Below are 18,765 nucleotides of genomic sequence, written 5' to 3'. Positions count from 1 at the left end.
AGTGATTGGCAATCATAACATTTTGGGCATGGAAAAAAGAATATCAGCACCTGAAAGCAACCTATAAGCATCAAGGGGCTGGCTTTTAAGGCCAGTCTTAATTTTCCTATAGTGCACTACAATATGACTGCCCTTGAACCGGTGATCAGATGATCTGGGAGTGACAACAATCAATAGAAAGAAAAGAAAAATAACACAGGAAATTATTTTCTACTCTAAGAACGTATTCTCAGGACCAATTAACCACAAGGCCTCCAGTATTTTGACTACCATTTGGAAACTTTTTGAGTGTGGAAGAATGATTTTATTGAAACATAAGATCCTGAGAGAACTTTCACAGGATAGATACTGAGGATTTTACTCCTTGTAGGAGAATACAGAACTCTGATAGGGTGCGGGTGGCATAGTTTCAGAGTAAGGAGTCGCCCACGGAACACGAAGAGCATGGGGACAAGTTTCTTCTGAGGCTTGTAAATCTTTGAAATTGCCTACCCAAGAGAGCTATGGAGCCTGAATCAGAGAGTGTATTCAAGATATAAATATACATGTTTTCCATAGGAGTTGTGGAAACAGGCTGGAAAATGGGATTGGTGGAAAGTTAGGGCACAGATCACCAAATTTCTGCTCCTATTTCTTGTGCTTTTATGACATATAACTTTATTCTGCAAATGTAACATTTATTTGCATGTCCTCTCATATTCACAAACATCACTGGAGATCTTGTGCGTCATTATCGGTAGTGATGTAAATTCTTACATGTATCAGAGGGTTACAGAGAGGTAGGAGGTCGTTGGGCCTTTTGTTCTGTGCAAAAGCAATTAATCCCTTGACCTCTTCCCATAACTATGCTGCTCAGAACTTAAGTATCACTTATTGTTCAAACCTAATGTTTGGTGCTGACTGTGTGATGTTGTTCCGGTGACTGGGAGAGTTTCTCCACAATGCTTGAGTTTCTTTCCACATCCTGGTTATTCAGCTGATATAAAGTTATTCTACAACGCTCCTTCCCCATTCAGTTCTCTTCGCATTCCTACCAACTCGACCCCCCTCGCCTGATTCCACTGCTCACCTATAGACTAGGAACAAGTTACAGTCGTCAATTAACCTGCACTTTTTAGGGATGTGGGATGAAACCAGACCTCCCAGAAAGAGTCCACCTGGATAAATACAGACCGCACCAGAGGTCAGATTTGTATCTGGGCCGCTGGATTGTGAGGCAACAGCTCCACTGACTACACCACTGTATCCATCTTGGATTAAGTGAGGAACTAAAAGCTTCAATTATTAATTTATAACCTGAATATCTTTATGCCTCAATACGTAAACATAACATGCTTTTTAATATTTTTCTGATTTATTGTGTCTTCATATCATCACCTAACATACTAGGTATATGGTAGAGAGCAAATTGACTGGTTGCATCACAGCCTGGTTCAACAACTCGAACACGTGGGAATGTAGGAGATTACAAAAAGTGGTGGTCCATCACAAATATTGATCTCCCCACCATCGATAGGAGGCACTGCCTCAGAAAGGCAGCCAGCATCATCAAGGACCCACACCACCCTGGCCATGCTCTAATTTCACTCCTACCATTGGAAAGAAGGTATAGGAGTCCAAAAACCATGACCTCCAGGTTCAGGAACAGCTTCTTGCCAACGACCATCTTGAACACTATAAATACTAGCTCTTGAACACTATAAATACTAGCTGTGAACAATGAACTGTATCAGTTGCACTAGGCCTTTGAGCTTTTTGCATTAATGTTGGTTTCCAAATTACTGATATTTCTTTGTTTATTATGTTAACTATGAGTAAGTACTCGGTTTACAGGTCTGTTATGCTGCTGCACGTAAGTATTTAATTGTTCCATTGTTGGTATATATTACAATTAAACACGCTTGAGTCTTGAAGTATTCAAAAATTTAGAAATATGTTACTAAAGGCAATTATGGCTGCAAAATCCTGGTTGCTGAAATTCTAGGTATGTTTGAGAGGTAGGTTTTTGTGTTGTTGTACCAAGTGATAACCTTACTTTTTGACTCCAATCATCAGTGTGGGTCACAATTCAGTTGCTCTGTAGACACATTGTCTTCCTTATGGAAGAAACAGAAAAGAGTATCAACATTTATCTGATTGCGTTGGCTCTGAATGATATGGGCTTGGGTAAGTTGAATGTTCATAAGGGGAGAATGTATGGTCCACACAACAATTTGAGTGAATTCATAATTTTTGCTTTTTGTTTATGCATATTTAATCTTCGAAGTGGAAAGGCAACTTGTTTTGCATATGGACAGACTGGAGCTGGAAAAACTCATACCATGATTGGAACTTGTCAAAATCCAGGCTTGTATGCACTTGCTGCTGAGGATATCTTTGTGCATCTTCACACATCAGAAGCAGCCACAGCACTTTTCATCTGGATAAGCTTCTATGAGATATATTGTGGCCAACTGTATGACCTGCTCAATGGTCGCAAAAGGTATGAAAATGTAAAGTTAGATTTAGGAGACAATGACAAAATTTGCAATCAATTACTTGGTGAAGATATAGTAGTGGAAATATCACCATTTTAGTTGATGTTTTTAGTAATTAATTTAGTGTTTTAGTGATTCAATGTAATCCAAATTGTTTTTAATGTTGTTTTCTGAGATAAACTTTAAAAATAAACATGCTTTTGGCTAACATTTTTCCAATTGATAACCAGAGAGCCACACAGTCATTATACATAACTGGACTGTTTTGCAGATAAAGTTAAATGTGTTTTTTTTTTTTTTACCATCAAAAATGTATTTACTTCCCATTTGAAAGCGACAGTTGAATCTGCTTCTACTGCACTTCCAGGTAGTGCTTTGCCTATCATCATCACCTACTACTTAAAATGTTTTTCCACGCTGAGAAAAGGGGAGAAGAAAATATACATTATCATGTTTTGCAATAATTTGCAGAACTGTAAGAAAAGTGGAGAAGGGACTGCGGTTTAATGGCATATCTAAGTTTCTGAAAAATATCAAATGTTGAATGTTTGAGACAATTTTCCAATGCTATATGCGTATTATGGCATGCAATGGGGAAAGCAGCTTGTTTCAACCAGTAAAATGTAGAGAATAAGTTGGCCCATCTGAAAATCAGTAAACACAATGTGTACATATACTGTATATGGGAATGTTAAGAAAGAAAATGCTAGTAAGTAATTAGAACATAGTTTTAAAAATATTCACCGAAGACTTGTTATTTCCAAGACTGATTTGACCAAAATAAAGTTCTGAAGCAACTGGATAAATAAATAAAACTGGATGAAATCTCGCTACATCAAATTCTCTGAAGAGGTAACTAAAAAAACGCCAAGAACAGTTGTAGTGATTGTGTTAGACACCAAAAAACTGGAGTAACTCAGCGTGTCAGACAGCATATCTGGAGAAAAGGAATAGATGACCTTTCGGGTCGAGACCCTTCAAACTGAGAGTCAGGGGAAAGGGAAACAAGAGATATAGACGGTGATGTAGAGAGATATAGAACAAATGAATTAATGCTATGTAAAAAGAATGATACAGGAAACATGCCATTGTTAGTTGTGTGTTAGGTGAGTACGAATCGGTTTCTATTCTTGGTCCAGATCTTTTAGAGTTATACTGCATGGAAACGGGCCCTTCGGCCCAACTGGTCCATGCCGACCAAAATGCCTCGTCTAAGCTACTTCCATTTACTTACGTTTGGTAAATATCCCTCTAAATGTTTCCTGTCCATGTACCTGTCTAAATGTTGTTATTGTACCTGCCTCAGCTGCTTCCTCTTGCAGCTTGTTCCATATACCCACAGCCTCTATGTGGAAAAAGTTGCCCTTCTGGTTCCTTAAATTTATGCCCCCCAATTTGTTGATTTCCCTACCATGGGAAAAAGATTCTGTACAATCATTCTATTTATTCCTTGTGCTTCGTGGAATAAAATCCAATCCTGCCCATTTACTCCCTATAGCTTAGGCACTTGTGTTCAGGCAACATCCTCTTAAAACTTCTCTGCACTCTTTCCAGCATGGCATCTATCCTATTTCAGGTTGACCAAAACTGGACACACTATTCAAGTGCAGCTTCATCAAAGTCTTGTACAACTGTTACAAAACATTCCAACTTCCCAGGGAATTTAAGGTAAAAATGCCAAAAGCCTTCTTCACCACCCTATCCACCTGCAATGTCACTTTCAGAGAACTCTGTACTTGTACTCTTACATGCCTCTACTCTACCAGACTTCTCGGGGTCTTGCAGTTTACTGTTCAGATCCTGCCATGGATTGACTTCCCAAAATGTAACAATCTGCAGTTCCTTCCTACACATTTCGTCTGCTCCACTGCGAATCCTCCTCGAAGTATGCTTACTTTGAAGAAGTTCTCCTCCTCTCTCCGACGAGAGTGCTGCAACATCCTCCCTCGCTGCAATTCTACATTTCTTGATCCCCATCCCCTTTGATGTCTCATTTTCACACATTATACTTCCTTATCTCTCTCCTTCTCCCTTGACTCTCGTCCTGAAGAAGGGTCTCGACCAGAAACATCATCCATTCCTTCTATCCAGAGATGCTGCCTGTTCTGCTGAATTACTCGAGCATTTTTGTGTGTACCTCTCATTCACCTGCATTATGCTCCATTCGCTATTCCTCTCTGCCTACAGTGCCCTCCATAATGTTTGGGACAAAGACCCATCATTTATTTATTTGCCTCTGTACTCCACAATTTGAGATTTGTAATAGAAAAAAAATCACATGTGGTTAAAGTACACATTGTCAGATTTTAATAAAGGCCATTTTTTATACATTGTGGTTTCACCATGTAGAAATTACAGCAGTGTTTCTACATAGTCCCCCCCCCCCCATTTCAGGGCACCATAATGTTTGGGATACAGCAATGTCATGTAAATGAAAGTAGTCATGTTTAATATTTTGTTGCATATCCTCTGCATGCAATGACTGCTTGAAGTCTGTGATTCATGGACATCACCAGTTGCTGGGTGTCTTCTCTGGTGAAGCTCTACCAGGCCTGTATTGCAGCCATCTTTAGTTTATGCTTGTTTTGGGGGCTAGTCCCCTTCAGTTTTCTCTTCAGCATATATCAGGCATGCTCAATTGGGTTCAGATCAGGTGATTAACTTGGCCACTCAAGAATTTACCATTTTTTAGCTTTGACAAACCCCTTTGTTGCTTTAGCAGTATGTTTGGGATCATTATCTTGCTGTAGAATGAACTGCCGGCCAATGAGTTTTAAGGCATTTGTTTGAACTTGAGCAGATAGGATATTCCTGGTAGGATAGGATATTCCTGGCAAACGTGCGTTCTCTCAATAACAAAGTGGACTAACTGCAACTACTGCGCCGGACAAGCAAGGACTTCTCTCGAGCCGCTGCCCTGTGTTTCACCGAGACCTGGCTCTGAGTCGACTCCGGACAGCGCACTGCAACTGGCTGGCTTCCAACTTCACAGAGCGGAATGGGAAGTGGAGGCAGCAGGGAAATCAAGAGGCGGTGGAATATGCTTCTATACCAACCAGGACTGGTGCAGCAACATCACGGTAATGTCAAACTTCTGCTCTCCCAACCTAGAATCCTTCTTTATCAACTGCAAACCCTTCTAGTCTCCAAGGGAATTTAACTCCTTTACTCTTGCTTGAGTTTACATCTTTGCCCCCCCCCCAACCCCCCCCCCACGAGCTGAATGAGTTCTACTGCAGGTTTGACAAGCAGAAACGTAACCCTGTTACCCCCTCCCCAACCAACACAGCCAGACCCCATCTGCAAAGACTGGACCCTTCTACACCCACTCCTCCCCAATCACCACTTCACACCTACTTAAGGCAAGATTCCAGTCTGAAAAGACTGGACCCTTTCCCACCCCAACCAACACTTCACACCAAAGATCTTAGAGCAGAGCAAGATGGGTTACTCCTGTGAAATACAATGGGCTGACGTGTAGTACGCTACGGAGGGGATCCTGGGCATTTTTCTCCGTCCATTTTAGTAACCGGAGCCTACCTGACCCGACTGGCAGTGTAATCATTGTTGCGGGGCAACAGTTTGTGTGTGTGTGATATAGGGTTAGATTCATAATTTTGTCAGTTCATACTTCTTGTCAAGAATAAAATTTGACTCTGGTAATTGTCTTTATTAATGTTTTTTAAATCATTTATTTTTAAATGGCTCGCAAGCAGTGTTTGAGTTGATTTTGTAGTAACCGGAACGGACCCGACTCGCAGGGTAATTGACATTGCGGGGGAAGTTTTTGTGCGTGATATAGGGTTAGATTCATAATTCTGTTAGTTCATAATTCTGTTAATTCTTGTAAAAAGAATAAAATGTTTATAAACACACATTAGGCCTTATCCCCACCCCTACACTCCCTCGTCTGCCCCCACACTACAATGTCTTTCCCCCCCCCCCCCCCCCCCCCCCCCCCCCCCTCCTATGCCCCTCTCCCCGCTGCCCCGGGCCGCTCACTCCCTCTCCCTGCTGCCCTGGGCCGCACACTCCCTCTCCCCGCCCCGGGCCACACACTCCCTCTCCCCGCTGCGGAAACAAAGATCCGATCTTTGGCCGGAAGCAAGATGGCGGAACAAGATGGCGGGGACTGGTCGCTAAAATGGGTCCTATAATCACCCATGAATCCGCCCATGAGCGTACTACACGTTTGCGTGAGAGTAACCCATCTTGCTCTGCTCTAAGATCTTTGCTTCACACCAACTCACAGCCTGACCCTAGTCTGCAAAGTTTGGACCCTTCTACACCCACTCCTCCCCAATCACTACTTCACACCTATTTAAAGCAAGACTCCAGTCTGAAAAGACTGGACCCTTTCCCACCCACCCCTCTCCAATCGCCACTTAACACCCAATTACCCATCCCCTCCGTGCTGCACAACATCACTTCTTCATCGTCAACAATAAAAATAGAGCAGGTGGAGAGGCTGTTCAGAAGACAGAAAGGCCGGAAATCTCCAGGACCGGACAATGTTTTCCCCCTCTACTCTCAAGCTCTGTGCCGAACACAGACATTTTCAACCAATACTGTCCCTGCCTGCTTCAAACCCTCCACTATTGCATTGGCCCTGTACACGAAAAGGCAAGGATTACTGGTCTTAATGAGGCCAGTCGCATTGATCTTTGTAGTCATGAAGACCCTTGAAAAGCTTGTGCTGGCCAAGCTGAAAAAAATCACGAACCCCATGCTGAACAATAGACAATAGGTGCAGGAGTAGGCCATTCGGGCCCTTGGAGCCAGCAACGCCATTCAATGTAATCATAGAAATTAGGTGCAGGAGTAGGCCATTCGGCCCTTCGAGCCTTTCAATATGATCATGGCTGATCATCCAACTCAGTATCCCGTACCTGCCTTATCTCCATACCCTCTGATCCCCTTAGCCACAAGGGCCACATCTAACTCCCTCTTAAATATAGCCAATGAACTGGCCTCGACTACCCTCTGCGGCAGAGAGTTCCAGAGATTCACCACTCTCTGTGTGAAAAAAGTTCTTCTCATCTCGTGTGCCCTAATTTTGCCCACTAATCTCCTGTGTGGGACCCTCTGCAGTTTGCACATCGGGCCAATAGATCTATGGATGACACAATCAATCTGGGCCTGCACTTCATCCTCCAGCATCCAGACCACCAGCAGACCTATGCGAGAATTTTGTTTGTTCATTTTAGCTCTGCATTCAACATCATTGTGCCAGAGCTACTACACCCCAAACTTTCCAAGTTGACTGTGCCAGAACCCCTCTGTTGGTGGATCACAGCTTCCTGGCAGACAGTGTAAAGAAGTCTCAACAACACATTGTCTTAACTGTAGCTTTTATTAACTGTTCACATAATTGCTATACTAGCTGTACGTGGTCTGTCACTGGAGCTAGAGAGAGAGACCCCAGGGAGGGAACATGCAATTATACACCTAATAAGGGGAGTGGTTAAGGGTGGTGAGGTCACTATGTTAAAGGCACAAGCACTAGCTATCTACATCCTTCCTCTTGGAACAAAGCAATATAACAGTGACAGGGCGACCACGTCTCATGCGCTACAAGCAGGCATCCAATGATTACAGAGCTAAACAAAATCCCCGTAGCGAACAGGCGGCTTGACCAGCCTGCCTGACCGGGTGCGAAGCTCGCCACCTCCTCCCCCTGCAGGAACAAGAGCAGCCGGGGCCGGGGCAGGCGAGCGAACCGGGGATACAGGGGGAGAAGAGGCAGGAGAAGACCCACCCGCCGGCGGGGTAGAGGGAGAACGAGGGCTGGGAGGCGGAGACGGGGGTTTAATCAACGGCGACGGGAGGGATCTGGGCACCTGCGGAACGGCAGGAGCGGAAACAGACAAGGGAGGGGAGAAGGGGGCAGCAGGCGGAGGTCGGGGCTCGTTAACGAGCAGCAGATGCTGGCGGGTACGGCAGTAGATGACCCCGTCGTGGTCCACCAAGTAAGACCGCGGTGAGCCGGCATCACCGACCACCGTGGCGAGCTTGTAGTGGCCAGAGGCAGTCTGCATCCGGACGATCTGGCCGGGAAACAGGGGCGGCAGGGGGCGGCAGGACTGGTCGTGGGAGCGCTTCTGCGAGTCATGCTTGGTGGTGATACGCTCCTGGACAGTAGCAGGGGGGAGAACAGAGGGAACAAGGGATTGCTGGGCAACAGGGAGGGGGGGGCGAGTTCTGCGAGACAGCAGTCGTTGTGCCGGCGAACCCAGGGCAGGGTCGCGGGAGATGTTGCGGAGATTAAGTAGGGCCAGGTGGAAGTCCGACTTGGACAGCCGACAGTGCTCCAGCAAACCCTTAGCACTGCGGACTGCACGCTCCGCCAGGCCGTTGCTTTGCGGGTACTCAGGGCTGCTGGTAAAATGTTTAAAGTTCCACTGAGAAGCGAAACGCTGGAACTCGGCACTGGTGAACTGGCTGCCGTTGTCGGATTGGAGGCGAGCAGGGGAGCCAAACGTGGCAAAGTGGCGACGCAGCCTCCCGATGACAGCCGAGGAGGAAAGGGAGTGGAGTTGGTCGACCTCAAACCAGTTGGAATAGGAGTCGACGAGGACCAGGAAGTGTTTCCCACGCCACTCGAAAATGTCAGTAGCGACCGCCGTCCAGGGGAGATCAGGGGCAGGTTGTTGCAGCAGCGGCTGACGTTGTTGATGTGGGGCCAGGCTGTTGCAAGAAGGGCAAGCAGAGACCCACTTCCGGATGTCGTTGGCCATGCTGGGCCAGTAGAACTGGCCCTGGGCGCTGGACAGAGTGGCCTCGGTCCCAGGATGACCGTTGTGGGCAGACTGAAAATAGGCAACCCTCAGTGACTCGGGCACTACGACCTTGTGCCCCTTAACCACCACGCCGTCGTGCAGGACGAGCTCATCGCGGACCAGGAAGTATGGGACTACACTGGCCGGCAAGGAGGAGCGGCGTTCAGGCCAACCCTGGATGATGATGTCGGACAGTAGCTGCAGGGTAGGATCCTTGGCAGTGTGGGAGACGAGGGACTGCATCTGCTTGGAAGGCACAAAGTTGACATTAAGCACCATTAGGTCCGACGACTCGTAGGGGTGGCGGGCAGAGGAAGGCAGAGGGGCGCGGGACAGTGTGTCGGCAACGAACGTGTCCTTGCCCTTTCGGTAAACGATGGTAAAAGTAAACCGTTGCAGCTGCAACATCATACGCTGCAACCTGGAGGAAGCAGCGTGGATCGGCTTGTTAAGAATGGTCACTAGCGGCTGGTGATCCGTTTCAATCGTGAAGGTATTGCCCAGAATGTAGTCCTTGAACCTCGAGCAAGCAAACACCACAGCAAGGAGTTCTTTTTCAATTTGAGCGTAGCGCTGCTCGGCAGGGGTCATGGTGCGGGACGCATAGGAAACGGGCAGCTGCCGGCCGTCGTGGAGCTGCAGGCAAGCGGCGCCGAGGCCAAACTTGGAAGCGTCACAGGTGAGAACAATGGGGTGCTGTAGGTCAAAAAACTTGAGTGTGGGGGTACTGACCAGTCGGGACTTCAGGACGTCAAAGGCGCGTTGGTGTTGCGGGAACCAAGCCCAGGCAGTGTCCTTTTTGATGAGCTCCCTCAGGGGCGCACTCAGTTCGCTGAGGTCGGGGATAAACTTCCCCAGGTAGTTCACCATGCCCAGGAAACGCTGCAGAGCGGGCACATCGGTAGGAGGGGACATTCCAGAGACGGCAGCAGTTTTCTCCGGGTCGGGCTTCAGCCCCGAGGCGGTAAAGACGTGGCCCACGTAAGTGACTTCTTTAACGCGGAATCGACATTTCTTTGGGTTAAGTTTCAGATTAATGTCCCGGGCCCGATCTAGGACTTTACGGAGGTTCAGGTCGTGTTCAGCCACGTCCTTGCCATAGACCAGGATGTCGTCAACTATGATAGCACACGGCAGACCGGCGAACAGCTGCTCCATGGTCCGCTGGAACACCTCACTGGCAGAGTTGATGCCGAATGGCATGCGCAGAAATCGAAATCTTCCGAACGGTGTGCTGAAGGTCGTCAGGTAGGAAGAACGTTCATCTAACGGTATCTGCCAGAAAGAGCTTTTGGCATCGAGGACCGAAAAGACAGTGGCCGGGCCAACCTGTGCAGCGACGTCCTCTACTGTGCGCATCGGGTAGTGCGGGCGTTTGATTGCCAGGTTCAGGTCCTTGGGGTTGATGCAAATGCGAATCTCAGATTTGTCCTTCTTGGCCGCCACCACCATGGTGGAGACCCACCGGGTGGGCTCGCTCACCTCTTTCAGGATGCCCTTGGAGACCATGTTCAGTAACGCAGACTTCACCTTGTCCTTCATGGCGAAGGAGACGCGGTGTGGCGGGCGGACCACAGGCTCTATGCTGGAGTCGACAGCAATCTTGTAGCAGCTGGGCAGCTTGCCCAGCCTGTCATCGAAGCGATCAGGGTATTCACGCAGGGGGTCCATGAGGGTCTGTACCTGATGGATGTCGTGATGAAAGGAGACCAAACCGAGGTCCTGGCATGCTCGGGCGCCGAGTAGGGTCACGTTGTCGGAATCTAGCAGGTAGAAAGTGAGGGGCCGAGAGGCCTCCAGGACCTTGCAGTGCAAAGTTGTCTTTCCCACAGGAACGAGTACAGCTCCCCCATATGCATGCAGGCGGGAGTGAGCAGGAGACACTTTCTCACCAGACCTTATCTTGCGAAACAGGCTTGTTGACATAACATTTCCAAAAGCGCCTGTGTCCAACTTAGCTGAGAAGGTCGTACCATTAACGGTCACACGGACAGAAGGGTTAGCAACCAAAGCATGAGAGTCTAGAAGCGAAAACACGCTGGCCTCCCCTTCGGAGGAACTGATATCAGAAAGGGTGAGATCATCAGGCAGGTGCTCTGAGACAGTACTATCAGCCTGAGCAAGGTTGACCGGCACTCTCCGAAAAGGGGGGGCTTGATTCCCGCGGGCTCGGCAGGCTGCAGAAAAATGATTTAGCTTTCTGCAGAAATTGCAGGTCTTCCCCAGGGCAGGGCACACGTTGAATTGATGGGTAGCAAAGTTGCAGTTGGGGCAGCGGCGGGCGACTCCTGACCTGGGTGGGGGTGGACCCTGTTGTCGCCGCGGGGCAACGTTTCTTGGGCGGCCGGTGGCAGAGGCTAAGTCGACATGAGTGTCCTCGGGTGGCAGGGTAGAGGCGACAGCTTCAGCCATGAGTGCAGCGTGTAGAGCCGCATCCAGAGAAAGTTCGGGCATTCTGAGAAGTTCTGCTCTCAGTTTGGTATCGCGGAGGCCGTATACAAGGATATCACGAGTCAGCTGCTCGGGGGTCAGGGCATCAAGGCGGCAGCGCCGAGCCAGGTGCCTCAACGCGGCGATGTAGTTAGTGACGGACTCATCAGCGCTCTGCCGACGGCCAAACATTTTGAAACGCTCCAAAATAGAGTTGGTGGGAACATCACACAGGGCAGTGAACTTAGCAATGAGACATACCGGATCGAGGGCACTCTCACCAGCAGCATACACAAACGACTCGGACCGTTCCAGGGCGTCAGGACCGGCCAAGTTGAGGAGCAGAGATGCACGCGTCTCAGCGGTGGCAGCAGGGTGGGCGATGGTCACATAATGCTGAAAATCACGTCGGAAGACATCCCATCGATGGGCAATGTCCTCATCAAAGACAAGCGGGTCGGGCTTGCGGCACGAGTTTGCCATGGCACGAGGGAAGGAAACAGGATAAGGGTACTGGGGTATAAACTAAAAGAAAACCGGCAAACAGGAGGCGCAGGGTCTCACAGCTGAGACACCATGTAAAGAAGTCTCAACAACACATTGTCTTAACTGTAGCTTTTATTAACTGTTCACATAATTGCTATACTAGCTGTACGTGGTCTGTCACTGGAGCTAGAGAGAGAGACCCCAGGGAGGGAACATGCAATTATACACCTAATAAGGGGAGTGGTTAAGGGTGGTGAGGTCACTATGTTAAAGGCACAAGCACTAGCTATCTACAGACAGGAAGCAGCATGTGAGGCTGGGAAAGCACATCTTGGACCCGCAGACCTTCAGCACAGGAGCAACGCATGGCTGCTTACTCTCCCCTCTCCTCTACTCTTTCTCTACCAATGACTGCACCTCCACTGACTCCTTTGTCAAGCTTCTCAAGTTTACAGATGACATAACCCCAATTGGACTGATCCAGGATGGGGAGGAATGTGCCTACAGACAGGAAGTGACACAGCTGGCGTCCTGGTGCCATCACAACAACCTGGAGCTCAATGCTCTTAAGACAGTGGAATTGATTGTAAACCTTAGGAGTGCTCCCTCTCCCATCACCCCACTCACCATCAACAAAACCACAGTCACCTCTGTGGAGTCTTTTACATTCCTGGGAACCATCATCTCCAAGGACCTGAAATGGGGGGGCTACCATCGACTCCACAGTCAAAAAGGCACAACAGAGGATGTACTTCCTGCGGCAGCTGAGGAAGCACAATTTGCCACAGGCAATGATGGTTCAATTCTATATGGCCATCGTAGAGTCTGTCCTCACCTTCTCCATCATCGTCTGGTTTGGCTCAGCCACCAAGAACGACACCTGGAGGCTGTAGCGAATCGTCCGATCAGCTGAGAAGGATATTGACTTCAACCATCCCTCCATTGACGAACTGTACACTGCAAGGGCCAGGAAGCGAGCGGGCAAGATCATCTCTGACCCATCACCCTGGCCACAAACTCTTTGAATCACTTCCCTCTGGAAGGCGACTACGGACTGTCACAGCTGGCACAGCCAGACATAAAAACAGCTTTTTTTTTTCCCCACGAGTAGTAGCTCTACTCAACCAAAAATCTGTAGCCTCCTTTTGCTCTGGTATTTTTTTAAATTCATATGTTTAATCGATAATGTTTTATGTGTCATTCCTAACTGTCACTGTACGTCATGTTATCACTTGCGGGCAGAGCACCAGGGCAAATTCCTTGTATGTGAATGCTTGGCCAATAAACTTATTCATTCATGTCTATACTCGTCAGAATTCATTATGCTACTACCATCAGCAGTTGTATCATCAATGAAGATAAGGGAGCCATTACCTTCAGCCGCCATACATGCCCAGGCCATAACACCCCTGCCACGATGTTTCACAATTGAGGTGGCATGATTTGGATCTTGGACAGTTCCTTCTCTCCTCCATACCTTGCTCTTGCCATCACTCTGATATGTTAATCTTCATCTTATCTGTCCATAAAATCTTTTTTCAGAACTGTGGTTGCTCTTTTAAGTACTTCTTGGCAAACTGCAACCTAGCCATGCTATTTTTATGGCTAACCAGTTATTTGCATCTTGCAGTGTAACCTCTGTATTTCTGTTCATGAAGTCTTCTGCGGACAGTGGTCATTATCAAATCCGCACCTGACTCCTGAAGAGTGTTTCTGATCTGTCGGACGGGTGTTTGGGGATTTTTCTCTTTTATAGAGAGAGGATTCTTCTATCATCAGCTGTGGAGGTCTTCCTTGGCCTGCCAGTCCCTTTGCGATTAGTAAGTTCGCCAGTCCTCTCTTTCTTCTTAATGATGTTCCAAACAGTTGATTTTGGTAAGTCTAAAGTTTGGCTGATGTCACTAACAGTTTTATTCTTGTTTCTCAATCTCATAATGACTTCTTTGACTTTCATTGGAACAACTTTGGTCCTCATGTTGATAAACAGCAATAAAGGTTTCCAAATGTGATGGAAAGACTGGAAGAAACACTAGGTGCTGAGAGCTCTCTTACACCTACATTAAGACGGAATTTAAACACACCTGAGCAATTACAAAAACTTGTGAAGCCATGTGTCCCAAACATTATGGTGCTGTGAATTGGGGGGACTATGTATAAACACAGCTGTAATTTCTACATGGTAAAACCAAAATGTATAAAAATGGCCTTTATTAAAATCTGATTATGCACTTTAACTACATGTGATGTTTTTCTATTACAAATCTCAGCAAGAGGCAAATAAATATGTGATCTTTGCCCCATACATTATGGAGGGCACTGAATGTGTCAAGCTGATCAAGAAGATGGTTCTTCAGAGTGAAAAATAGTCTCGACCAGAAACGTATTCCTTTTCCCCAGGGGTGCTGCCTGATACACTGAGTTACTCCAGCTTTTTGTGTCTATCTCCACCCCAATTTAAATGTTTGACTTTGGACTAGCCCTGTCCTTGTTCATAATCATAACTATTTTAAAGCTAATAGAACTGTGGTCGCTGAACCTGAAAACGATCACCCATAGACAGTTCAGTCACTTTTAATCTGCACATTGCACTAATTTTCCTTGACTCTGGACACTGGTAAATATGACTGTTTTGTTCTAGATACATGTAAATGCCTTTTTATGTTTTTATTTCCAGACTATTTGCTAGAGAAGATGGCAACCATGAAGTGCAAATTGTGGGGTTGCGTGAAATTTGTGTTGACGATGTTAAGTCTTTATTAGAGGTAATTTAACAGTAGTTTCCATAGAAGATGCAGGCAGTATTTTCTATTTGGATATTGCAAACTGTGGTTTGGTACCATCTTTACAATGCATTCAAGTTCTGTTAATACCGTGTGTTACAAAAGTGGGAAATTAGCCAATTTATATTCCTGAAACCAATTTATGCCTTCCAAAATAAAGCATTCCATTTTATGCAGCACCTTTCACAACGTTAAAGGACTTTGCAATAAATAAAATGCTTTTGAACACCAGTCACTGTTATAATGTAGTTCAGAAGTGCTTTTGAAAATCTGCCAGAGATCTGTAAGCACAAGCTTGACACTGAACTACAGTATAAGCACAGCAGAAATAAATAACCTCACAGGTTAACACCAAGGCCTGGCTTATCCACCACAACATGACAATCAAAACGGACCAATCCATTTTCAACTCGAGTTTATTGTCATATGCCCAAGTACGCTAAGCAGAAATGTATTTTAGCAGAAGCATCGGATATACATAAAAATTAGGAGCCAATCTGGGGAAGTTGCGACACAGGATTACACATCTACTAGCAGCGAAAATCAGAATTCATACGACAGAGCAAAGTGCAGCATAATTAACAATTCAGAACAAAACTCTGCAGTCCTGCAGTATCTCCTCGTGAATATTGGTGCTCAGCTAAACAGATAATAAGAGTAGGTATGACCATGAACATTGCTATCATGCTGTGTGGCATCACCATCAAACCGAATGGTTTTACAGTGAGAGAGCCCAGTAGGTGATTGCCAATGACAATACTAAATCATTTGCAATCACTTTCAACCAAAAGCCATTCTTTTGCCAGATTGACTCACTTTAAGTAATATCAAGAAATATCAAGGTGGCAGAGTTGCTGCCTTACAGTCGGAGACCCGGGTTCGATCCCGGCTATGGGTGCTGTCTATAAGGAATTTGTACGTTCTCCCCATGACTGCGTGTGTTTTCTCCGAGATCTTTGGTTTCCTCCCACACTCCAAAGATGTACAGGTTAATTGATACAAAGATGTATAGGTTAATTGGCTTGGTGTATGTGTAAATTGTCTCTAGTGTGTGTAGGATAGTGTTAATGTGTGGGGTGGTTGCTGGTCGGTGCAGACTCGGTGGGCCAAAGGGCCTGTTTCTGCTCTGTATCTCTAAACTAAACTAAAACTAAATGGTTGAGAGCACTGGGATACAATAAAGATTGTATCCGGACTGGACGAATCCTATGTGTGGCACTGAACTCAAGAATTGGCTGTGCTTCTTGTCAAGCAGTCCCAGTACAGTAACAACACTGGAATCAATAGGTGCAGGAGTAGGCTATTCGGCCCCTCAAGCCAGCGCCGCCATTCAATGTGATCATAGCTGATCATCCACAATCAGTACCCCGACCCTGCCTTCTCCCCATATCCCCTGACTATCTTCAAGAGCCCTATCTAGCTCTCTCTTGAAAGTATCCGGAGAACTGGCCTCCACCGCCCTCTGAGGCAGAGAATTCCTCAGACTGAATTGAATTGAATTTCCTTTATTGTCATTCAGACCTTACGGTCTGAACGAAATTTCGTGCCTGCAGTCATACATACAATGATACAATAATAAACAACAATAAACACAAATTAACATCCACCACAGTGAGTCCTCCAAACACCTCCTCACTGTGGTGGAGGCAAAAATCTTAGGGCTGCAGTCTCTTCCCTCTTCTCCCTCTGCGCTGAGGCAATTCCCCACCGGGCGATGGTACAAACAGTCCCGCAGCTCACCGAACCCCGCGAACGGGCCGGTTCAAACACTGCGGCCCGGGGTGGTCGAAGCCGCCGCACCTCCAGTCCAGCACACGCAGCCGCCGGCCCGCGGCTGAACCCCAGGACTCTGGACACCGCCGCCAGAACGTCGTCCCAGCCACCGGAGCACCGTCCCAGCCCCCGGACCGGATCGCCCTCACGTGAGTACCGTTCCACCCTCAGGCTGGGCCACTCCGACGGGAGTGCCGTTCCTCCCTCGGGCTGGGCCACTCCAGCGGGAGTGCCGTTCCTCCCTCGGGCTGGGCCACTCCAGCGGGAGTGCCGTTCCTCCCTCGGGCTGGGCCACTCCAGCGGGAGTGCCGTTCCTCCCTCGGGCTGGGCCACTCCGACGGGTTCCTGCCGGGCTGGGCCACTCCGACGGGAGTGCCGTTGGGCTGGGCCACTCCAGCCCCTCACCATGCCGCTCTCACGGGAGCACCGTTCCATCCCGGGCTGGGCCGGGAGCGAGCCCAGGACGAGTCCTGTCAGCTGCCTCCAGAGTCCCGAGGTCGCCGGCTCCGCTAGGCCTCAGCGTAGACGGAGGCAAAGAAGGGGGATACGACAAAAAGGTCGTATTCCCCCGAAGGGAGTGACAGCAGCCCCCGTTTCACCCCCCACCCCCCTCCCCACATAAACACAGCCTAAAAACCAAAAACATAACTAGACAAAAACGAAAAAAAACAATACAAAAAAGTAAAAACCAACGGACTGCAGGCGAGCCGCTGCTGCCAGTCACTCTTTGTGTGAAAAAGTGTTTCCTCATCTCTGTTCTAAATGGCTTACCCCTTATTCTTTAACTGTGGCCCCTGGTTCTGGACTCCCCAACATTGGGAACATGTTTCCTGCCTCTAGCGTGTCCAAGCCCTTAATAATCTTATATGTTTCAATAAGATCCCGTCTCATCCTTCTAAATTCCAGAGTATACAAGCCCAGCCCCTCCATTCTCTCAGCATATGACAGTCCCGCCATCCTGGGAATTAACCTTGTGAACCTACGCTGCACTCCCTCAATAGCAAGAATGTCTTCCTCAAATTTGGAGACCAAAACTGCACACAATACTCCAGGTGTGGTCTCACCAAGACCCTGTACAACTGCAGCTGAACCTCCCTGCTCCTATACTCAAATCCTTTTGCTATGAATGCCCACATACCATTCACTTTCTTTACTGCCTGCTGCACCTGCATGCCTACTTTCAATGACTGGTGTACCATGACAGCCAGGTCTCGTTGTATCTCCCCTTCTCCTAATCGGCCACCATTTAGATAATAGTCAGCTTTCCTGTTTTTGCCACCAAAGTAGATAACCTCACATTTATTCACATTATACTGCATCTGCCATGCATTTGCCCACTCACCCAGCCTATCCAAGTCACCTTGCATCCTCCGCACAGCTAACACTGCCCCCCAGCTTCGTGTCATCCGCAAACTTGGAGATGTTGCATTCAATTCCCTCGTCCAAATCATTAATATATATTGTAAATAGCTGGGGTCCCAGCACTGAGCCTTGCGGTACCCCACTAGTCACTGCCTGCCATTCTGAAAAGGACCCGTTTACTCCTACTCTTTGCTTCCTGTTTGGCAGCCAGTTCTCTATCCACATCAATACTGAACCCCCAATACCGTGTGCTTTAAGTTTGTATACTAATCTCTTATGTGGGACCTTGTCGAAAGCCTTCTGATAGTCCAGATATAACACATCCATTGGTTCTCCCCTATCCACTCTACTAGTTACATCCTCGAAAAATTCTATAAGATTCGTCAGACATGATTTACCTTTCATAAATCCATGCTGACTTTGTCCAATGATTTCACCACTTTCCAAATGTGCTGCTATCCCATCTTTAATAACTGACTAGCAGTTTCCCCACTACCGATGTTAGACTAACTGGTCTGTAATTCCCCGTTTTCTCTCTCCCTCCCTTTTTAAAAAGTGGAGTTACATTAGCTACCCTCCAATCCTCAGGAACTACTCCAGAATCTAAAGAGTTTTGAAAAATTATCACTAATGCTTCCACTATTTCTGGAGCTACTTCCTTAAGTACTCTGGGGTGCA

The 18,765-nt window shown here is 47.3% G+C and overlaps 1 protein-coding gene across 2 annotated transcripts in view; it reads left to right on the top strand.

Moving 5' to 3' along the window:
• Positions 1–18,765, top strand: part of LOC129695589 (kinesin-like protein KIF24) — a 79,769-nt gene that overhangs the window by 25,872 nt on the left and 35,132 nt on the right. For both annotated transcript variants that reach the window (XM_055632679.1, XM_055632688.1), the window contains exons 5-6: positions 2,267–2,482; positions 14,847–14,934. In XM_055632679.1, the coding sequence (XP_055488654.1) occupies positions 2,267–2,482; positions 14,847–14,934 (304 nt within the window). The remainder of the gene's footprint in view (positions 1–2,266; positions 2,483–14,846; positions 14,935–18,765) is intronic.

This window comes from Leucoraja erinacea, chromosome 1 (assembly GCF_028641065.1).
Source record: "Leucoraja erinacea ecotype New England chromosome 1, Leri_hhj_1, whole genome shotgun sequence".
NCBI lineage: Eukaryota > Metazoa > Chordata > Chondrichthyes > Rajiformes > Rajidae > Leucoraja > Leucoraja erinaceus.
Note: the sequence above shows the minus strand (reverse complement) of the source record. Positions and strands in the feature narration are given on the sequence as shown.